The sequence below is a fragment of the Puma concolor genome, chromosome E2, assembly GCF_028749965.1.
Source record: "Puma concolor isolate L17-30 chromosome E2, mPumCon1.1.hap2, whole genome shotgun sequence".
Lineage (NCBI taxonomy): Eukaryota > Metazoa > Chordata > Mammalia > Carnivora > Felidae > Puma > Puma concolor.
The window spans coordinates 33,966,234-33,989,667 of NC_141681.1; the positions used below are offsets into that span (position 1 = coordinate 33,966,234).

General features: G+C 55.5%; 1 protein-coding gene across 2 annotated transcripts in view; it reads right to left on the reverse strand.

The window, feature by feature from the left end:
* Positions 1 to 10,493: 10,493 nt before the first annotated feature.
* NKD1 (NKD inhibitor of Wnt signaling pathway 1) overlaps positions 10,494 to 23,434 on the reverse strand; it is an 83,864-nt gene continuing 70,923 nt past the window's right edge. For both annotated transcript variants that reach the window (XM_086689461.1, XM_086689463.1), the window contains 5 exons: positions 22,117 to 22,212; positions 16,827 to 16,974; positions 16,207 to 16,291; positions 14,701 to 14,828; positions 10,494 to 13,985 (listed from right to left, as the gene is read on the reverse strand). In XM_086689461.1, the coding sequence (XP_086545587.1) occupies positions 13,396 to 13,985; positions 14,701 to 14,828; positions 16,207 to 16,291; positions 16,827 to 16,974; positions 22,117 to 22,212 (1,047 nt within the window). In that variant the 3' untranslated portion in view covers positions 10,494 to 13,395. The remainder of the gene's footprint in view (positions 13,986 to 14,700; positions 14,829 to 16,206; positions 16,292 to 16,826; positions 16,975 to 22,116; positions 22,213 to 23,434) is intronic.

Sequence of the window (23,434 nt, forward strand, 5' to 3'; positions counted from 1 at the left end):
GACGAGTGGATTCCTCTTTTGGTTGATCCTGCCTCTCATTCATTCATTGATTCATTCAATCATTCACTCCTACAACAAGCATATATTGAGTGTTTACTATGCCCCTGCCCTCACGGAGCTCACGGGCTACTTGCTGGGCGTGGAGGTGGGAAGACACAGAGAACTGACTGAGAAGCACAGAGGACTGACTGTGTCAAGGACTAGGTGGCAGAGGCATAACCTGGGATCCCCTGATTCAGCTGTTTCCTCACCTAGTGTGCACCTGCTCCCATCCCAGCCGCCCAGGATCATGCCTGCCCTACACAGCCACTCTCCTCCAGGAAGCCTTTCCGGATAGTCCCAGGCCTCCAGGATCTACCCTGTCCCTGAGCCCCCTTGGACCTTGGATGGACCAGGCGCTGGGCTGACACTGCCTTGGCCGTCTCTGAAGGGTCCTTATGTCCGTTTGTCCTGTCCTCCCCATTAAGGGTGAGGGCTCCAAGAGAGAGGGGGCCGTGCCCCCAGAGCTGACCCACAGCCTAGGGTAACTCGCCCTGCCCAGGCCTAGCCCCCACACCTGCTTCTGGGCTCCGCCTCTCCCTGTCTCTCCCATCAATTTCTTATTTCATAAAAATCAATTTCTGTCCCGTTTTTGCCACGTACATAAAAGACTGTGGCATCAATTAGCCTTCGTTCTCTCTCTCTTTCCCCCTCTCTTTTTCTTCCCCGTCTTTTTTGGAAACCTCTTTGTAGGGAAAATCTCATATTTCAGCAATTTGCATTATCCACACACTCAGCTTTGAAGTTCTAAGTTATGGTAAGAAAAGGACCCACTTATCTGCCCATAAAAAATGTTCAAAGCTTATAAATTCCCTGAAACAGATGTACATTATCATTGGATTTGCCTTTCTTTTTGCTAGAGCATGCCTAATAGAGTTTCGGCCGCCCCCTGGCCCCCTTCCCCCGCCCCCGTTAGCATCTTGTCTCCACAGAAGCCCGCTCCCCACTGGGCCAGACTGACTTCAAAGGTCCCAGGCCGTCTGTTAGAAGCAAAGCACAAAGTGGGAACATAGGGGCCTTTTAAATCCCCCGCGTTTAAGTCAATATCATGCCTCCGTTCTTCCCCCTCTTCTGGCGGAGGGACATGAGTCAGTCGTTCCTTTTCTGCCTTCAGGAGCGCCAATTCAGCAATTACCAGAGAGAGGAAACGGAGGCCTCTTTCTCTCTCGGCCCCGGTCTTTGCCCTCTTGTTCTTTCCAACTTCACTTTCTGTTCCTTCCCCTACTTAAGAAGATGTTCAACAGCAGAGAAGGTACCGCTGATCCCCGGCGTGGGCAAGCAAGTGGAGCCTTAGCACTTTTGTGGGTAAGAGCGACACAAGCGACGTCTATCTGGCAGGCTGCCGTTGTGTCCTATGAGGAGAGCCTCCTCTCCTGCCTACTGTCCACAGTCTCCACCAAGTGGCCAGAGGGTCACACACCCTAACCGCCTTTCCCACCCCCGACCTTCTAACTTCTTAATGTGTCCTCATGGTAATGAGGAAGCTCTCCACCAGAACTCCCAGGTCATGCCCATCCTGGGCCTCCTCTTTACAATCTGTGTTCAGCCTCCCTGGCTTCCATCAGTTCATCCAATGGCCCACCCTCTCTCCTGCCCCAGGGCCTTTGCACAAGCTTTCCTCGAACTTTTCACCTGGCTATATCCTTCCTATCTTTGAGGTCTCCACCTGAACGTGGCTTCCTGGAGAGGCCCTCTCCAACCCTGGTCTCAATCGTGTCCCCTCTGTTATTTCTTCACACGTCCCCCCAGAAATTATCACAGTTGATAACAGTGTCATTTTTATGACTGTTATTCCCTTTCTAAATTGAAAGCTCTGTGAAGGTAGGGAGAGGGGATGTCTATTTTATTTGGTGCTGAGCAAAGCTCCTGGCACATAGTAGTTGATCAGTAAATATTTGAGAGTACAGACGGAGAGGAATTTGGGACAGGTGTGGTCCAGGCCAGGTGGGTCTGAGAGAAACCTCTCGGAACAGTGAGTACCCAGTGTGGATCACCCTTTCCTCTGACCAGGCTCGATTCGGGCAGCTCCCTGTCGTCAGGGAGTAGTCAGCCCTCAGAGACAGACTGGCAGCAAGTAAACCACACAGCACGACCGACCGACCGAGGGAGGTACTTGAATGCCAAATTCTCCACAATGAAGGAAGGAAGGAAAGAAGGACGGAGGGAGGGAAAAAAAGGTCACAGGGACCACATTGGAATGTTCCAGCTAGGAATTTCTGAACAAATAACAATCAGATGCTGCTTTTAGAGGATACAGTCAGAGGAAATGAAATCAGGTGATGGTGGCCACCTGGGGAGGATCTGGCCAGGGGACAGAGCCACTCAAAGTCACCCGGGTGCCGCATGCCTGGGCTATACTGGGAGCCCACAGGCCAAGCCCAGTGGTGTTACCTCTCTCTTCCCAGCCACCCAGAGCATCCGCGGTACATTCCAGGTTTTCAGCCTGTCCAAACGCTGCTACCCCTCCCTGAGGGCAGGACCAACAAGTTAAAGAACCCGAGCACAACTTTGTGGGAGGGGAGGCTCCCTGCCCACCAGTCTTTATGAATGAATGGATCCGCAGAGACCCGTGGGGCACCAGAGCAGGCCCTGGGCTATCGCCCAGGCTGGGTGGGGAGGCCAGGAAGGCACTGTCTTCCAGTTGCTCGGCAGAGATTTAACAAGCACCTATCTTTGCGGGGCCTTGGGATTACAAAACAATCTTCGGGGAGCAAGAGAGCGCTTTGGTGGAAACAGATGTTAGCTGAATAATCGGAGGCACAAACAAGCATCATACAGCCAATTCTGATGATTCCGAGTCTTTACTTATGAATTTGCCTACCCTCTAAACTTACTTGTAACCTCCAAATCAATACTCACGGTGCTTTCACAGTCAATCAGAGTCATGCGCCAAGCGGTAAAAAATTTCAGCCGCTTAGATGTGCATGTTTCCAGCTGACGTCAAACAAGGCCATGCTCTGCCTTCGCGTTTCCCGCTCTTATACTACCAACAAGCGTCCTTTTTGCAGTCGATTTAGTGTCACACTTTTGTACTCTTGCGCCTTGTATTGGTGACTTAGCCGTTTAAAATGATCCCCAATCATGATCTCAATGGTTCGTGCGTTCGAGCCCCGCATCAGGCTCCATGCTGACAGTGCAGAGCCTGCTTGGGATTCCCTCTCTCTCCCTCTCTCTCAGAATAAATAACAAATAAAGTTTTAAAAAATAATTAAAAAAACAAAAATAAAGTACCACGTGTGGTACTGACGTGCTGTCCCGTGTGTCCGGGCACCAGAAGCCTCTTATGTGCCTTATAGAGAAAATGCACGTTAGATTACCTTCGTTCAGGCATGAGTTACACTGCCATTGGCCTTGAGTTCAAATGATAATGACCCAACATTATATAGAGAATCAGATGTCTTTCAACGGACACACACACAAAACAAGGTTATGTACTGATTGCTGGACAAACGTATTGCAAGCCCGGGCTCACAGGAACCTAACCCTGTATTTCACCTAGGAGCAATGGTTCGGTATCTGCTGATTCGGGGTCAGCGATGACTTTCCAGAACATAACAAGACTCAAGTGGGCGGGCGGGGCGCCGTCTTGCCGCAGCTGGGGCCTCAGGCTTGTCCCACCTGCTAAAGCTTGCCTTCACTCACATTCGCCCAGACGTGGCTGAGGGTAACGGTAGAGGAGAGGGTAGGACTGGTCTTTGCTCATCTTTGCCAGAGTCCGAAGGCTCCTGGAAAGGGAGAGTCAAGTGACTAATAGCTGGCCCCCCGCTCAGGTGTCACTCCGTGTTTAACCCTGCCACACATCAACTGTGACCTTGGTAAGTCATTTCGCTCAACACACAGTTGCCTTGTTAGTTTCCTCACAAGGCTGGCCTAAGGATGCCAGCAAATGCAGACTGAGCATACAGCAGGTGCTCCATAAATGACCGAGATGGTGATTTAGACTCCCCAGTGATCCTGCAGCTCAGGGCCTGAGTCCAGGGGCTGAACGAGATGTCCCTCAGGACTACACCCCCTTTCCCATAAGCCCTGCAGGACCAGATCTCGTAACAGCAGCTGTCATTTCTTAAAGGCCTACTCTGTGCCGGGCTCTGAGCTGAGCCCTTCACATCCACTGGATCATTTACTCTGATCCTTACAATGCCCCCAGTGAAGCGGGTCCTCTGATTGGCCCCATTTTACAAAGAAGGAAACTGAGGCCCGGATAAGTTGGACTGCTGGTCCCACAATGGTCTCGCTGGTCACACAGCTCAGAAGTAGCAGACCCAGGTCTCAGTTAGGGTTTGCCTGACCTCAAAGTCCCTACCAGCTGAGCTGAGCCCCCACGCCCTCATTTGGGGGCCTGGCTACTGGACCTCCTCACCACTTCAAACTTCACCCACCAAACCAGATGTCATACGCAGAGGCTCTGGAGCCACATCCTCCCAGATCTGCAGATGGGAGAGGGCCAGACTCCCAACCTGAACAGTGAGAAGCAGCCCAGGGAGGCGGGAGTCACGGCCGATGCCAGGCCTGGACAGGGTTGGGCTGGGCTTCCCTATGTGTCCACCCTGAGAACCCTTCCTCCTCGGCAGCCTTTCTGCTGTCCTTCCAAGAAAGCTGGGGCGTGTGGGGATTTGTTCACGGAATTTAAGGTGTAAGAATCTCCTCTTGTATTTCTCAGCTTGCTTACATCTCCGAAGACCATGGAGCTAAAGTAAAGCAGATCTCATCAGGCCCACTCGGCAGAAAGGCAAACTGAGCCTCTGAGAGGTGAAGTCACTGACCCATGGTCAGCTCAAAGGAGCCCAGCTAGATGGCATCAACCAGAGTCTTTTGAGTTGGGGCTCTTTCCACCCACTTTGCCTCTTTAAGCAGTGACGGGCAGGGTCTCACATGGGCTGGCACCTCTGCTAAGGGCCCCCAGCCAACCCTGCCTCACTTAAAGAAGGAATGGGGCCATGTGCTGAGGGAGGACTTCTAGAACTGGCCCCAAAGATCTCCCCCGTGAAAATCCTCCCATGCCTGAAATACCCCCATTAGCATCTGAAACGCTGCCTGAGCAGACCCAGGTTTTACTGGCATAGCTGACTCCCCAAAGGAGCTTGAGCATCTTCGGGGTCATGGACTGGGATTCCACGGCGGCAAGCCGAGGAAGGCACACGTGCCCCAGGTTGACCAGGACGACCGGAGAGCACACGTGCCATCTGAAGGGACGTCCCCATAGTTCCTGGGGATTGCTGCCCCGTTGGGAATGTGGGCCTGGTGGAATCCCATTTTTTGATCTTTACGAGAAAAGCTAAAAATCCAGATATTCAGGTGAAACCTTCGGATTTGGGAAATTAATTCAAAATCTGTGGGTCAAACATGACATCCTGGTGGGCCACCGTGGGTATAGCCTGAGGGATCAGACGGTAGAGGAGGAGGACCCAGGAGGCTCCGAGGAGGCAGGGTATGGGAAGGGTGGGAGAGGCCCTCACCACCCCTCCAACATACACCCGGAGGCACAGCGGATGGCTGACTGCTGGACAGGCAGTGACAGGCCTCAAACAGTCTGGCTGTGGCTGAGCTGGGCCAGCCCAAGCAGGATCACCACAATGGCCCCTGCAGAGTCACTGGCCCGCGACTGAGGCCTTGGAAACCCTCTCCCCAGATATCACAGATGCCAGCCTAGCCCCATGCCCCCCAGCAGGCAGTGCAGGCCGAAGACCGGAAACGGGGCCTCGGAGCCGGTCTGGACTCAGCTTTGGGAACAAGTGGCAATTTGGCCTGCACACGCCTCCTCCGGACTCAGTTCTCTTACCTTTAAACTGGGGGCAGTCTCCCACCCAACAACAGCTGGTTGTTCACGAACCCCACGAACCTTCAGCCAAATCTGCACCGGTTTCTGATGGGGAGGGGGGGGATACCAATGCAGTGAGGGGGTTTTCGTTTCAAATAAGGCTAAATTTTGTCCTTTCTTTTTAAAAAATGTTTCTTTGAACAGTAAAAGACGGTGGCTTTCTTTTCTGTTTGGTTTTGTTTTGTTTTACGGTCTTATTTAGCGAAATGAGAAGTTGGTGACGCTGTGTTGCTTTCCCAGACTTTTATTCGAACTGTTACGGCTTTGTAAAACTCCACAGTCGAGGACTCACCCGCAGGAGAATGCCGTGAACCCTCCGGTCAATAAAGGCCGTGAAATCCCCAGTCCCCTCCTTCCGCCTTCCGTTTCCTTTTCCTGCCATCTCTTCCTTTTAGTGACCACCTACTTTGTGCCTGCTCCAGGAACCGGCAGTACAGAGGTCCCCGCCTGGAGAGATGTCCCAGCCTAGGAGGATGCCAGTAAACCCAGCAAAATGCTGACACACACTGCTGCCCGCCCCCTTTGTCTGGGCACCAGCTAAGCTGGCGACAAGAAGCGAGGCCTTGCTGTTATAGAAAAAAAGTCAGCTTCGACAGACTCATCCAGAATTTTGCGACGAGAAATATCTAGAAAAGTGTTACTTCAGTGGAGCAGGAAGTCAAAGCTCGGGATGAGGGCAGGGAGTTGGCGATGGTAATCCTTTTGTAGCGCCCACAGTCCCCAAAGGCCTTCATCTGCCTCAGCCTGTCCCTCTGAGATCTGAGCGGTGGCCCAGGGGGTCCGGGACTGCTCTCCTCCTCCAGTGCATCCTCAGACATTGGCAGTTACTTCGTGGCTGGATAAGCCTCCCTGGTCCTTCTTCTAGATCTCTGATGCCCCTCTGTGCATGCCTCTTCCGTCCAGACATGGGGGATCAGGAAGGGTCCAAGGGGCCAGCGCGCAGTGGCCCCCAGTGTAGACCCGAGTAGGGGCGGGGCGGGGCACCATAAGCTTGCCGGTAACCAAGCCTGGGTCTATAGTACTGCAAAGACCGTCAGCCGGGGTTGCACCACGCCTCTATTCCCCAAGGCTGGCTTTGACCAAGGACACGAGTGCCTCCCCCAGGGAGCAAGGGCCCCCAAACAAAGTGGGAGGATTGAGAAAAGGCCATTTGCATCTCTATATAAAGAGCCAAGAGAGGAAGGAGAACGTGTGGTCCACACGCCAGGGGGCTCTGTGGACCCATCCTGGTTGAAAGACACACCTGGGAATCTCACTACATCTGGCCGCTTTGGGTGCCTGTGGTTTAACCGAGGGAGGGGCGGTGGGTTATTGAGGGCCCAGGCGGCTGGGCAGCTGGGAAAAGAACTCGGTCTGCATCCAGAGGGCCGTGACTGAATTATCCGGTTTTGTCCTCTGGTGCGGTCATGGCCACCTGCTCCAACATCATGAGGCTTTCTGGAGGCTCTTCATGGTAAAGGCGTCTGGGGAGCTGTCTCTGCCTCATTTACACCTTAGCGCACAAACTCCTTAAGGTAGGCCCACCACGGTTCCACCCCGCTTGTGCCAAGGCACAGGCCGCTGGGCTTCTCACACTGTGGCCTGTGGGCCCACCTGTAACACCACTCCCTGGGGTAGGAGCTCGTTAACAGCACCGATGATGTCTGCCACCCCCGACCCACATAATCTCACTCTCCAGGGGTATCTGCGTTTAACATGCTCCCTGGGAGATTCTTATGACCCCTGACGTTAGGTATTTCCTTCGAAGGGGCCTTCTGAGGTCATCTGGGGAAAATGCAAGGCTCAGAGCCCTCGCCCTGGCTGCACTGGAAGTCACCTGAGAGCTCCAAACACCTTGATGCCTGGCCACACCCCCATCCAGGCGAATCAGCACCATCAGAGGTGGGCCCAGGAAGTGGCATTTTAAAAAAATCTCCCCGGGTGATTCTGAAGCACTCGGGGTGAGACTTAACAGGTTGCGAACATTCGACCCTGCCTTCCCCACCCCCACCCCAGCAAGCTAGGCTATGCCAGAGTCACGTCTGGAGCATCTCAGGTCAAGATAGAGATCCTCTTGTTTCCACCAGGCTCACGGGCTGAATGCGCCAGGATTCCTCCCCTTTGTGGGGAGAAGGTGGAGGGAAAGGAAGCCCGCGGGACGGTCAGTGGGAGATGGAAAATCTAGGCCAGGCTCTGTGTGTCATTTCCTCCGCAGGGTCACCTTCTTCTTCTTCTTCTTCTTCTTTTTTTTTTTTAAGTTTATCCATCTGTTTTTGAGAGAGAGCTTGTGCACATGTAGGGGAAGGGCCGAGAGAGGAGAGAATCCCAAGCCGGCTCTGCACTGTCAGCCCGGAGCCCGATGCAAGGCTCGAACCCATGGACCATGAGACCAGGACCTGAGCGCAATCCGCCCCCCACAGTCGCTAGAAAATGGGTCTCACACTTATCCGCCTTCTCATGCTAAAGGAAGAAAGATGCTGAGCATGGAAAGCCTTTTGCAGAGACATACAATAATCAGTAAAATCATTCAAGGCCACAAGCCCCTGAGAAGAGGGGTCGGGTTCACAGGTCTGCTGGTTTGGGAGAAGAGGACAAGACCAAAAACCAGATCAGAGCCCCCCACAAGGGTGTAATGACACTTTAATGATAGGGGAAGGGTGCCCTCCCCACGGCTTTTCAGGAGCACTTGACTGTGGGTGCCACCGTACTGACTCTGCAAAACACAGCCATGTGCGCACCGAGAAGGGGTGGAGCCGGGCTGTGCCCACGGGACTTGGGGGGCAAAGGCGGGGCTGGGAAGGTGGAGGCTGAGGCTGGGGCTGGACCGGACAAGGGCAAGGATGCTGTGGGGGTCTTTTGGAGTGTGCCTCCCCCAGGTACTTCTGCTGGCTGAAGCCCCGCCTTCGATGAGGAGGTGAAGGCGAGGGGGGCTGGGGGGGGGGGGTCACAGTCTGCTTAGGCGGAGCACATCTCAGGGGTCCCCTTTCATTCCCGAGAGTGCTGACGTGCCTCACAGAAGCTGGGGTCATTAGTGGCGGCGGCTGACAGGAACCGTACTTGAGGTGCAGGCAGCCTGGCCCTCCTCCTGCCGCCTCCAAGGCTGCCTTCCCTCCGGCTCTGTAATGATTTGACATCTAAACGCTGAGAACAACGAGGGGGAAGCAAAAGAAACCGCTCCCGGCTGTTTCCTTTGCCAAAAAGTGTAATTGGCACGGCTGGGCGGGAAATGTACAAGCCCCCCCAGGCTCCCCAACCCCCCGCCCCGTGCTCCCCAGGAGATGAGAGGGGGGCCCCGGCAGCTGCAAGCCTCACCCCGGCTGTCTGCCCGACACACCAGACTGTCCTCAGGGCCCAGGGACAGACGAGCAGAAACGCGGTATCCTAGCCACTGGCCAGTGCTTGTGCGCACGCGCGCAAGAGTCCTGCGCAAAGAGTCCCCCCGCAAAGCCGAGTCCTGTCCTCGCCCCCCCCCCCCCCCCCAACTTCTCCAGGCGCCAGGGGAGCTCAGAGCTCAGGATCCTGGGGAAAAGCACAACAGCTCCTCTGCAAAGGATGTCAGGAGACTTGCAAACAAGACAAAACTCACCTACACCAGCCTGCAGGAACATGTGCTCAGAGCCTCACCAAGAAGTACGGTTGACCCCTTGTAGTTTCCTAGTTGTTTTTCCCTCCCTCCTTTCTCCCTTCCTCCCTCCCTCCTCTTCCTCTATCTTCTTCCTCCACTTCTAATTATTTGGTACACCTTCTCTCAGAGGTCATTTATAATCCACCCACATCGAAATCACACATGCTCCTGAACTCGGCACTTCTGTGTTGGTCCTGTGGCTCTTGCTCCTGCTGGCGGGCACCGGGTCGAGCTGGGCACAAGAACCCTGAGTGCCGGGATGAGAGATCCACAGGCACGGTAGGGGGGATGGGACAAGTCCCTGTCAGGGCCTCTGAGAACAGAAGGCTGAGCAGCTGTCAGAGCGAAGGGGTCCGAGCTCTATAAACGCTGGGGGGAAGCTCTCCAAATACATTAGGTCACAGAGAAAAGTGCCTGAGTATGAATACTATGTTACTCCTTGGGTAAAAATAAAAGAGTGGGGGCGGGAAGGGGATTAAGCAGCAATGGCAGTGTTTTCTTTCTTAAAAATAGATCTGAAATAACTATTGTAATCTGTCAGCATTTGTAAGATCTGGGTGGTAAGTTTGCAGTTACTGTTACACAGTTTTCTGTTTCAAATCTTGTTTGAAATATTGAATAAAATAACAAAACGGGGCAGGGGAGAGAGGAATGGGAGGAACACAGAGGATTTTTAGGGCCGTGAAAATACTCTGTATGACATTAGAATGATGGATATGTGATTACACATTTGTCCGAATGCACAGAATGTCCAACACCAAAGAGTGACCTCCCCACCCCCGCAAGGCAAACTATGGACTTTGGGGTCATTACAGTGTGTCCCCGTAGGTCCATCCTTGGTAAAAAAAAAAATGTTACCCTTCCGGTGACAGATGTCGATTATGGGGGAGGCCGTGCATGCATGAGGTAAGCAGTATATGGGAAATCTCTGAACCTTCCCGTCAATTTTGTTGTAAGCCTCAAAGTCCTCCGAAACAAGTAAAGTCTTTTCAAAAAAAAAAAAAAAAAAGTAACAAAACTTAAGTGGAGAGATATCTTCTATAAATGCATTTATTCTTGTAAATAATGGCAGCTAACATTTTCATAGTGCTCCCATGGGCCGGGCATATGTTAACTCACTGAATTCTCCCAACAACCCTGTGGGGTAGGTCTCTTATAATCCCCCTGTATAAAGAGGAAACTGAGGCTTGAGAAGTACGGTGTACGACTTGGAACACAACGCTAAGGAAGTCAGAACTTGAACCCAGGCAGCCTGGCCCCAACGTCTATGCTCTCAACCACCAGGCTTCACTCAACAGCCCGGGAAGGTAGAGTCAGGGATGCTGAAGGGAAGTGTACTTTTTACCGAACAGCATTTTGAACTATTCGAATCTTTAACATGTGCACCTGTCACGATTTTTCAAAATGGTATTTTAAATAAGTCCCAGCCACTAAGAAATAGAATCCTGACAGGCGTGGGGCTCGGAGAGATGGAATGGGACGTCTTCTCAGAGGCTGAGGAAATGCTCTAAAGCCACCGCAGAGATACTCCCTGTGTGGACACAATTCCTGCTTCTTTTCCATGTTGCAGCAGTTCTGGTCCTGGGGCCCCATCAGTGTCTGCCTGCTTAGCACCCTTCCTCTCCTTCCTTCTGGCACAGACCCCGCCCCCTTGCTGCAGGTTGGACATGTGACCCCAGGTGGGCCACGGGGATCGGCCCAGGAATCAGTTCCGGCTCTAAGCCCGGCCAATCAGCAGCCTGCCCTGGGCTTCCCGGGGCAGAAGATGCTTTTCCACGTGGTAATGGGGCTCAGAGGGCCAGCAGCCCCCTCCCGGTGACCCAGTGGTGGAAGTATGAACCCAGAGAGGGAGGGCTTCATTCAAACCCTGGCTCCTCTCCTCTCCAAGCCAGCTGCTTCCCTGCCTTCCCTGCTTTGGTTACATTCCCACTGAGTTGGATGCTAATAGAAACCCACAACTCAAAACAAGGGAAGCCCTGACCCAGTGGTTAAGCACTCCAGTGGTTAAAGGGATCACGGGGAGGGAGGGGGGGATGGGGAGACTGGAATCCCAGCTCTGCCACCTGCTGTGTGATCTCAAGCAAGTTAGTTAACCTCTCTGAGCCTGATGTGCTCCCCCAGCTCACTATCAAAACCAACTCCTTACCAGCCACATTAAACCAAAACCAGAGGCTCTGGAAGAGGGGGTGCCAGCTGGCAACCAGGCAGCAGAAAGGCAGGCAGCTGGCCACTCCTTTTTTTGTGTCCCTCCACTCACTGTCTGCCCTGAAAGAATGTCCATGTGACCCTCAGTGACAGCTCTCTGGCCCCACGGCTCCCAGTGGCTTCAGTCAATGGGGTCTCGATAGGATGCAGGGCAGGAAGGAGTGAAGCCAGGATATCCATCATATTTCTCTGTAGGGTCCCCATAGGCTGGCTGCATCCCAGAGTGAGGGTCCCTCACGGCTCCTTCAGGGGGCCCCCCCAGCCCCACCCCTCTGCTGCTGAGGATGACACCCCCCCTCTCTGCTCCACTGCAGGGGCAGGAGCCACCCCACACATTGCTAGCCCCTGATCCTGCACTCTTTCGAAACGGAGGCTCTGCCCACAGTTCATAAATATTCCCTCAAATTACCCAACGTGTGTGTCATCTGTTTTTCATGGGACCCCGACTAGTTGCCAGTGGTCCTTTTCCTAGTCTCTCCAGGCCCTTATCAGATAAAATCCTGCTCTGTGGAGGACACTACTCCAGGGTCCCAGCTCCGGCCACTGTCCTCATTTCCCTCCAAGCTTCTAGATTCCAGCAAGCCTCTCCCAATCTGCCAGACCCCAAACCCCAAAAAAGGACCTGCCAATGAGAAGCAAGTGACCATTCGCATCTGATGGAGAGTGGTCTGAACAGGAGGCACACAGGGTCACATCTGGGGTCAGGAAATGTCTAGAGAAGTAAGCCACTGATCTCTGCACACCAGAACAGGTACCTGAGAGTGTATATTTATCGAAAGATACATAGAAATGGACAGATGGCACCTGGGTGTAGATACAGGAGCTCCGATAGAGAACCGTGTAGGAACGTGTGTATTTGCCAGCGGCAGAACACGAGGTCTCTACATCTTCGGCCACAACCAACAACACACAAGCGCCTGATCTTGGAAAACCACAGTTGTTTCTGTGGTTGGGTTCCCTCTCCAGAGGTTTCCAAAATGAGAAGGCTGGTTTTGGGGGCAGTCTTTAAATATGTGTGTGTATCTTTCTAAAGAAGAGAGAAAAGCGGAAGGGAGGACCGGAAGCGTATTTTCCTGTTGTGCATGGCAGAGAAGAGGGGACCGGTTCTGGGCAAGGACGTGATCCCACTGGAAAGGCGTGAAAGAGAACGCCAGAAAGGACAGCTAGGGTTCCTAGGTTGGGACGTAAAAAACCACGACAGCCAGGAAGGTCATGCGTCTGCAGTCCGCTGAAATCCCTTGTAGCACGTTACAATCAGTTAAGGGCAAAATAAAATCAGAATGATACTAAGAGGTAGCAGCTGTTTATCTTCTCGGAGATTTCGAGGGTCTCTGGAAGCGGGCCAGGTAAGGGCGTTCTCCTGGAAGAGACTGGGGTAGGGCACCGTTCTGGCCGGGGGCTCCCCCAGAGCTGGGACGGGCGTGGGCCAGCCTGCGTGGAAACCGCAGCTCGGGAGCCCGCGCGAGCCTCCACCGGTCGACAGGCCAATTCCAAACCCAGAGTCATTTCTCGGGTAAAGTTATGCAGTCCTCACAACATATAAATAAAAGTTTAGTTCTGTGTTTCCATAGATCTTCTACATGGAGGCTAGCTGAATATTAGTGGAGTAACAATAATTATTAATAACAATAATCATCATCATAACAATAATTAATAGAATAATAATGCCTGGGTGGGCAGGGGGAGGGGGGTCCTTCATATGGCAGGGCGGGGCTTCCTGGGGAGGGGTCTATGTCTGGTAAAAGTGGTGGTAATGGTGGTGGTGTTCGTGGTGGTGGTGATGTTCGTGTCTCTGCACCGCCTGGCCGGCCGGGCTCTCGTACACCACCACAGCGGGCAGGTCCCTCACGCGGTCCCGCCCCGCGACACTGCCGCCCACGGCCAGCGGCACCTGCGGCCCCCGGCACCCCTGCTGGCTCTCCTTGGCTCGGTGCTTGTGCTTCTTGTGCCCGAGGGGTGCCAGAGTGGGGAGGAGGGCCGGGCTGGCGGCCAGCTGGGCGGCCGGGGACACCGCGGGGACGGCGGGGCCCAGAGGGGGCTTGCTTCTTGCCCCTCTGGCCACGTGGCCCGCACCCACGCTCTTGCCCTGGGCCTTGGGGGACCTCACAAAGTGCTTGCTCCCATCCTGGGTGCCCCGGAGCCGCTGCTGGACCTCCGAGACCTTGGCGAATGGGGCGTCAAGGAAGTGGAAGGAGCCCGGGTCCGCGCCTTGGGGCTTTCGGTGTGGGACGTGGATGGCTTCTGGCTCATGGGAGCGAGACCGAGTGGGGTTGGAGGTGCGGGGGGGCAGCTCTGACTTCTGGGCCACTGACGGGGAGCCTAGGAACCAATTTAACAGATATTTCATGAGCACCTACTGTGTGCGGGTGCCGCACTGTGCCCCCAAAACCACGCCCACGCCCAGTGCTCCCGGAACACTAACTGTTCTGACAGCTCTTCTCGCCCCGCCCCCCCCAGCCCTGACTGCTCCACGCTGCCTTGGAGGAACCTCTCTGGAACGGAACTTTGCCATCTGCTAAACGGGAAGAACTGTGTCTTCGTCGGGTCCTTAAAAAGAATTCATTCCCCTTCCAGGAGACGGACGAGAAAGAGAGACAGAGACCCTGCTACGAGTCCGAGGTCATGGGAACACGAAGGAAATTCAGGCATCTTCCTTCACTTACAGAGGTGATCGACACAGGAATTACACGTGGGAGGAAGGGGAGAAGGGGTGGGGGTGTGAAATGAAGTGGGCCGCCTCTTCATTTATTTCAGCAAGGCGTCAACACATGTCAATGGCTGAGGAAGACAGAGCAATGGCAAAGGGCCTGGGGTAGGGGCACAGAACTACTGTGTTCATTGCATTGTAGGCCCCAAGATGCTCTTTGATTTTGTTCAGCTTTGTGCACGTGTTAGTCTTTTAAGTGTTTTTAATGTCATCTCCTCCCAGAGGACTCTGTAACCCGTCCAATCAAAGCTGTACCTGCCCCCAGCCCAGGGGCATGATGAATGCCCCCCACCCCACCCCACCCTGCAGGTGTAGGAGCTCCCTTACCAGGCCCGAACTGGGATGTGTAGTTCTCTATCCCGGCGAGATCTAAGTAGTGGTTTCTCCTCTCAATGTTCTCGTCCACGCAATGGTGGTCGCAACCAGACTGCTCCAGACGGCTGTCCCCCTGGAACCTATGACAAGGAAGCAAGTGAGTGGGTGGGCAGCAGCCCCCCCCCCCCCCACCTGGGGAGCCACCAGGAGGAATCCTTCTGAACTTTCCATTCATTTCCTTCTGGGTCTTGGGAAGGGGGGTGAGGGGAAGGGAGTGGTCATCTCGGCAATCTGTGTCTCTATTTCCTTCCCTGACGGCGGAGATAAGACCTCTTCTGGCCTCCCTGGGCCTTCTGGGAGGACCAGATAGGTATCTGCTTTGAACAGATCCAAAGTAAAGGTGAGAGGTTACTGGTCAAAGCTTCAGGATGCCCCAAAGTCAGGCTTCAAACCATGTGTGCCCATTGCAGACAAGAGGCCTAACTCCTCTTAGGGCTGGAGCCCCAGAGGGTGTGGACGGAAGCTCCCAAGCCATTGCCACAGAGGGTGGCAGGCTCTGTACCCTGCCCCAAAGCCCAGAATGGGCCTTACCAGTGTGTGCGTGTGTAAGAAAGGGGGTGGGGACAGAGGTGCCCCCAGAGGCCACATTTCTCCCACTGCGGGAGCCTGGGTTCCCTGCCTCTCCCCTCCAAGGCTCTCTGATCTGCCAGCCCCACCTCCCTCACCCTCCCCACTCCCCAGCACAGCTAGCCTGTATGCCCAGATGCCTGGATTCCCAGCCCCCTCCCCACAACAAGCCTCGGCCCCTGCTTGGACTGCCTTCTCTCTCTTCCCTCTGGGCTCCTGCTTCTCACATTCCGGCCACTTCCTTTCCATTTCACAACAGGTACAGACACCCCGCCCCTGCCTTTCTGGGCCACTGAGGCCTCCTCTCGCCTCCTATACTGCCTGCCGTTCCTCTCTTCTCTTCCCTTACCTCCCTGCAGTTAACAAAATAACAACAGGCGGAAGAGAACTGCAGCCTTAGAGTTTCTTAGCCATGATTCTGAAACCCAAAAAGCCTGAAGACCGAGACTGCTCATGACCTGTCAGGCAGCCATGCTGCCCTAAACGGATGTGAAGGTAGCCGTAGCCTTTCCATCACTTCATGCAGACAGTCCCGCGGCTCCGTGCGGAAATGTCAGTGCACTAAATCCCAAGGTGCTGCCCAGACACCACACAGAATACGTAACTACGCCAAGAACACCTTGTCTCAAACCCGGCGAATGCTGAATGCCAAAACATCTTGAGCCCAAAGCGTTTGGGACAAAGGAATGCGGACCTATATTTAGTTATTTTTAAAACCTCAGCTTCATTTGTGAGCCTGTTCTCTGAAGTCACTGCCCCCCCCCCACCCCGCCCCGAAGAGAACACAGTCGGGAGCCCTCCCCCCCACCGCCGCTCAGGCGGCACACAGCTGGCGTTCCATATGTGCTCAGGTGCACTGGGCTGCCGTCCACCCTCCCGCAACCGGTGTACCTGAGCGGGGCTCGCTGCTTCTTCTCCCAGCTGCGCAGCTCCTCGGCGGGCTTGGTCTCCGCTCTGGGCCTCGTGCTCTGCAGGTCTGAGTCCCGCCCGAGAAAGAGCCGGGTGAGTGGTTTGCTCTTGCGTCCGCCAGCTTCCTGGCTCTGCTGGGGTTTTCTAAGCTCCCTGGCATGCAGCCCTTGACAAGTGGCCCACGGCAGCTCGCCGTGGCTCTGTGGAAGGGGTTCGCCAAGCCAGGACCAGACAGGGGGGTCTCGCGGCTACTTGTCCCCTTACCGTCTCCCCGGCTAGACTCCCCTCCTCCCCAGGCTCCTCAGCTGACATTCAAGGCCATGCCCTGCCCAGGCTCATCACAACACAAGCCTTCACTGTAGCTGCAGCTATGCCCACGCGCCCCTCCAGGGCTTTGCCTCCACAGGGCCCCCCACCTGTGATCCCTTCCCTATCCAGATCCTGCTCTTTCAAGGACCCGCTCAAATCCCGCCTGTCCACAGAGTCGCTCCCAGTGGAAACCCCCAGGACTCGCTCCCGCTCCTCCCAGGCAGGGGTGTGATCCTTCCGAGAGCTTGCAGTGGACTGGCCCCTGTGGCCCGGGCGGCCCTCCAACCCCTCACCAGGGTGATTGAGAAGGATGCCCTTCTTGCCCTGGCTTCCATCGGGGGCCACGGTGAGTTTCACCCGCAGGGTCTTGCTGGACGTCGGGGAGTGGTTGACGGAGGAATCAACCACCTCATAGATGGTGTGCAGCAGGCTGGTGATGTCCTGCAGGGGAGCGAAGCAGAAAGGCACCCGGGGCTTCAGTCTCAGTGTCTCAACAACCCAGGAATCAGAGGGCCCGGTGAAGCCCCACCGGCTCCCCCAAAGTCAAGACGAAGGCACAAACTTGCACGTGAGAGGTTCATTTGAGAAGGGGTCCTAGGACACAGAAGCAAGGGGGCAGCAAACAGTGGACGCCCCGAACGAGCAGGTATGGCCGTGGCCAACCAGGCTCAGTCCACTTGGGCCCTCGGAAAGACTGTGTGGAACCCACCTCGGCAAACTCCGTCCCTCGGTGGTTGAGAGTTGCCCCCCCCCACCCCCACCCCCACCCCAGGGATGCTCTAGCCCCTGGGCTTCCGGGCTGTCTTGCAAAGGCTGAGCCGGCTCCCGGGCACCAGAGAAAGGTCTTATGGCGGGCACTGTCCACCACAGCAGCAGGTCAACCTAGAAGCAGGTCAGCGATCTTGCTGGGAACAAAGGCACCCACAGCACCTGCTTCAGGTCTGGTGAGCTCCTTCTGAATGCAAATGGAAAAGCAGATGTGTCCCTAAAGATGAAATACCCTGCAAGAACTTGAGCAAATCTCATATTGTCTCTGGGCCTCAAGCTGTCCCCTCAGCCAGAACACTGGTGTCCAACCCATGCTCCGAGAAACATCTCAGACGCTTCTGACCGGCGAATGCAGGGATAAACGGGGTCTCCCTTTGTTCTGGGCATCCGCTAAGGTCGTTTGTCTGAGGCGGGGCTTCCGGCTTTACATGGTGTAGGAAACCTCTGGAAGAGATGTCTGCTCTCTATAGGTCAGGCCCACAGAAGGCCGGTTATCTGCCCTGCGGCTCTTCGTAAACACAGACGGGCTCAGCCGTCACTTCATTCCGTACCCATCAACGGTGCCTCCCACTCACCACAGCTGACTTGCCCTGTGGCCATGCGAGCTGAGTGAGGGTCACCCCAGAGGTCCAGAATCTCCTGCTAAATCTTCGGACTCTTTGATACTGGATAATTCTCATTTAGTTTTTCTCAGCTCCCCACCTCCCCACCTCCCCAGCCCCTGGCGACCACCATTCTACCCTCCGTCTCTAAGACAAGCCATTCCGGGTGATCGCACGGTATTTGCCTTTTTGTGACTGGCCTTGTCATTTTAGCGGAAAGTCCTGGAGGTGCGCCCACGTTGCAGCACGTGTTAGAACGTCCTTCCTTCTTAAGGCTGAATAATGCTGCATTGTGTGGATGCGTCTATCCGTTCATCTGTGGACGGACCCTTGGGTGGCTTCTGCCTTTTGGCTGTTGTGAAGAACGCTGCTGTGAACACGGTGTGCAAGGATCTCCTCGAGACCCTGCTTTTGGGTGTGTACTCACAAGTAGAATGGCCGGGTCCCGTGGCGATTCTGCGTGTCGTTGTTCGAGGAGCCCCCGTGCTGTTTCCCAACTCCAAGCAGTTACATCGTCTCACACCCCCACCGACAGCACGCGGGGTTGATCGTGCCCCTTCCTCAGCGACACTTGCTCTTTTCGGTTTGGGGTTTGTTTTCAAACTTTTTTAATGGTTTTTTTTAATGTTTATTTATTTTTGAGAGAGAGGGAGAGCGAGAAGAGAGAGAGGCAGAGGAGCCGAAGCAGGCTCCGTGCTGACAGCAGAGAGCCCGACACGGGGCTCCGACCCACGAACCGTGAGATCATGACCTGAGCCGAAGTTGGACGCTCAACCGACTGAGCCACCCAGGCACCCCGTTTTTGATGTAGTCAACGTATCTATTTTTACTTTCGTTGCCTGCAATAACTTAATTTTTTTTTTATGTTTCTTTTTGAGAGAGAGTGTGTGTGTGTGTGAGCAGGGGAGGGGCAGAGACAAGTGTGGGACAGAGGATCTGAAGCCAGCTCTCCGTTGACAGCAGCGAGCCCAACACGGAGCTCGAACAAATGAACCGTGAGACCATGACCTGAGCCGAAGTCGGACGCTCAGCCGACGGAGCCATCCAGGCTGATAACTTAATTTTTAACAAAACCTTCTGGGGGGCTGGGCTGGAACATCTGTGGAAGCGGCCAATTTGAGACCCAGTCTTGCTGGCCTGCTCAGCAATCCCACCTCCTCTGGTGAGGCCCACAGGGGACTCCTCTTTTCTTCCCTAGGGCTGCTCTGCACAGCCACGTTTGCCCCCTCCCTCTTACCATCTTAGGAAGCCCAAGAAGGAGGCGTCAGGAGGAGGAAAGTGACGCCCTCCAACATCATCCCCCCCCCGAGCGTCATCCCAAGCCAGGGGGCCCAGGGATTCGGGCTCTAGGAACCGGCACGCTCTGGCAATCCCCGCTGAAAAATCAACTCTTGCCTGCATGGGGCCCAGCACGCAGAAATAGGTGCCTGCGAATATTTATTGCCCAAACGAACAGGCGCTTTCTTCCGAGTTGGGAAGCTGGCCCAGACACCGGCTCCGGGCTGCAGCCGCGGTGAGGAAGGAGCCCCTCTGCCCTCGCACACAGAAGCATGCACGCAGACAGCCGGAGAGTATGGAGGGGACCGGTACTTATAGCCAGGTTTGAGGAGTGGCCTTGGGGCTAAAAATAGACCAAGGGAAACACTAGGCTGGTTTCTCCCTGGACCGGAAGCCAACCTCCTCGCTCCTCAGCAGAAGGGAGACACGATCCAGCGATGCCTTCTCCAGGCCGGGCGGGAGCACCTTCCTTGGAAACCCTCGCTTCCCTGCTCTTCCTCTGGTTGCCAAGACGCACAATCAGACAGCAGTGTCTGCGAGCAGGTTCCTGTGAGGCCTCCAAGGTTGGGGGGCCGGGGCGGGGGGAGGCGACCCTTTTACGGTCAGCACGTGAGGCCCCTCAGCATTTCCAAACCAGAAAGGAATGAAGAAGGCAGCGACCAGAGGCAGCATGGCCTTCACCACTGCACGCGTCAGAAGAGAGGGCAATGCCACCACACCCCTGAGAAGCCCGGCCTGGCTGCCTGCGTGGCCTTAACAAACAGCTCGGGGCCTCCGCAACTCAGCTCGCCTGACCAGGTTTCCAGATTGCAGTGTGTCCCCCTGTGAAGATAATTACACCACGGCTGCCATATTCCCAAACAGGATGGGGAAGAACGGTGGCTCTGACTCTGGAAAAACCATAACCCCTCACACAAAGAACCACAGCTGGAGGGGACGGGGGTTCACCTGGACCTTCCCCAGCCTCCACGAGCAAGGTGTCCAGCCAGGAAGGGTTTCGCTGCTTCCCAAGTACCCAGGCCCCTCTCGGGGGCCTTGCCTGTCCACGATCCCCTAATAACAGCCCCTTGATTTTATTTCATGAGCCAAACGCACGTTCACCTTCAGTCTGTGTGGCTCATGTATCACATAACTTCCCCTGGGCTCCAGAAGGAGCACCTGACCCAGAATAGGCCATCTGAAACATCACAAACCCATGGCAAAAACGACCGGGTCAGGGCCACTCGTGCGAGGCAATCGGAGCCTGTGAAATTCAGTTCTGGAACTTCCACATGGTGGGGTGGGGGGTCGCTGAGAGTCTCAGATAGAGAGTAAAATGTCAGCCACCACCTTGCTACTGGCCAGGGGAAAGGCTGCCAGACATTGAAGGAACACAGAGGAAACAGAGCCGCGAGGACAGCTAGTCCTGACGACACTGAGCCTCTGGATCCAGCCGTGCCTGAAGTCAGTGCCCTGGACCACACTGCAGTTACATGAACCAATAGATTCCTTTATTATTATTTTTTTTAACCTATAGCAGTTTGCTGGGATTCTGTCACGTATGTCCCAAGGAGTCCTGAATTATTAAAAGTCACTCATGGCTTCTTCCCCCTGTTCTAACATTCCTTAAGCCCCGGCTGAGGAAGAGACGCCCTTTTTTCCAGCCAGGTCTCCCCTCTGGCAGCTTCTCCTGCACCACCCACAGAAAAGAAAACCCGTAGCCCTGCACCAGGTAGGGAGACAAGACAGCAAAGCTTCTCTGGGCACACCCCTGATGCCCTGGCGAGCCAGAGGCGGCCAGCCATGCTAATCTCGGACCCCTCTGCAGACCTGTCTGAAAACCAGAGCTTCCTGAGGAGGGAGACGATGTCACAGAGGGAACAGTAGGAAAAGAAATAAGGAGGCAAAAGGGGTGATGCCAAGGTCCAGGGTAAAAGGGAGGCAGGGACTGCAAGAATTCAGACCAGGTCATGCTCTTGCTTAAACTAACCCACCAGTGGCCTCCCTCAGCACCAGGACTCAAAGCCAGGGCCTGCCCTGCCAGCTCCGGCCGCAGCCATGTCTCCTGGTGAGCCCACCGGTCTCCTCTGGTTCCTTAAACACCCGGAGCACTCCTGCTGGGTCCAAGCCCGGGACTCTGTCCCCACAGGGAGGCCTTCCTAGACACACTGGTCCCTCTCTGTCGCACTGTTTACTTCCTTCACTGAACACGTCACCGCCTACGGTTACCCTGTGATTGCTTGGGATCTGCCTCCCGAAGCAGCTGCCAGAGCCACAGGCTAGGAACTCTGTCTGCACTGTCCCCCCTGACCTTGTCCTCACACGTAGGGCACAGTGGATGCACACAGGGGGTGCTCAATATTCAGACGGAGGCGTGGGAGAAGGGTGAGAGGCACACAGGGAGGAGAGAGGCGTGGCAGGAGGGCTGAGGGGAGAGACGCAGGTGTTCGGAGGGAGTCGGGTGTTGAAGAACAGGCCTGGGACACGGCCGTGCACAGAGCTGCTGACACAGCCCTCGGGGCTGGGGGTGCTCGTTCCTGTGTGGGCGCAGGGAGGCCCCACCGGGCCTCTGTGTGCCCCCCCTGGCCCCAGCTCCCGGGCAGACCGGCTGAGGTGGGAGGTGGCCTGGGGTGGTCCCAGCTCTGGGACTACAGACGGGAGGAGGCAGGACCTCAGGCACCTGCCTCCTGACCTTCCTCTTCTCTAGTGGGAGCAGTGCCTGGCCTGAGTCCCAGGGAGCCGGCCGCCCCTTCCTGTCACCTCTGCCCACTCACCAGGCAGCTCTGGGACATTCCTCCAGGTCTCCCTGGAGCTCCAGCGGCCCTGCTCCCCTCCCCACGTCCCACCACTGCCCGTCAGGCTGCCCGTGGGGGCAGGACCGGCCTTAGGAGAAGGAGAAGGGGCAGGAGTGTTCAAGGGCATGGCCAGTGGCCCCCTGCCTGCCACGTGCACTCACCTCGCGCGTGACCTTGCCATTATTGTCAAAGTCGTACAGGGTAAAGGTCCACTCCTGCCGGCTGTCCTCTTCCACAGACACGTCACATTGTAGCTCCTGGGCATGAACAGACAACACACGGGCGTGGCTGGAGCGCCCAGGGGCCAGGTTCTGGGGCTGCCACCTCCCTGCTGCTCTCCCCAGACCTTGTGTGAAGGAAGAGCAAAATGACCGAGACGTGAGGGATCAGAGGGGAGGCCAGGCTGGGCACCGGAGGTCTGGCCCAGGGAGGCGTGCCCACAGGGGTGCCAGACCGCATCTGGGTCTTTGGAGGCAAAGGAAACACCAGGGGTGTGAGTCAGGGGTGTGAGACGAGGCTTCTTTGTGGCCTCAGGGAAACTAAACCTGGACCAAGGGACAGAAGTTACTGGAAGACACAGGGCCCAGTAATGAGAGGCTATGGCAGGACTCCCAGGGTGGACACCTGACCCGGAAGGCAGGAGAGGGTGAGCATTAAAAGGTAAAGCTCCAGGTCAGCCCAGATGCCAGCCAGTGCTTAGCCCTCCACAATGGTGTGACCCAGGGCATGGCTTCTCTGTGCCTCAGTTTCCCCTCATATAAATCATGGAAAAGGACAGTACTGTTCTCCTAAGGCTGTTGGGAGCATGAAGTGCCCCGCCCCACATCCCCTCGGCTTTCCCCTGCAGCCATGGTGGACAGTTCCCCAACCTCCCACCCCAAGCATCCAGCTTCTGTGTCTGAGTCCCGGCTGCCCTGGCGGGGATCCACCCATCAACCCACTGGCATTGGCTTCCCTCCATTCCTGCTCCCTGGGATCACCTCCCAAGTCCTTGCCTCAGGGTCCACCGTGATGGAACTGGAAAAGCGTGGAACTGCTTGGCACATAGAGAAGTCCAATTAATGGTAGTAGCTGCTGTGATCTTTGCTGTAGTGCTAACATAGGATGTACGTAATGTTAACAATGACTTCATTATCATCGCTCACATAGCCCAGCGTGTCTCACCACAGGGACCCGAGCTGGGAGGTGGTGAGCTTGGTCACTGGCAGCACGTATACAGGGGCCAGTGGAACACCACATAGAAAGTTCTAGAAAGGTGGGCTATTTTGGAAAAGAGAGTCACAACGTTCCATAAAAACAAGCGACGATGCTCCCAGACCACTCTGTGCCACGTCTTGCCTCCGCTCCCCTCTCCTTTTGCAGGAAGACAGGCTCGGCACCCCCAGAGAGGGGTGGTACCTGGCCTCTGAACGCAGGCAGGAATGTGCCCGCGCACAGCGTCCCTGCCCCCAGCCTCTGCAGCTCGAAGCCAGTTCCCTC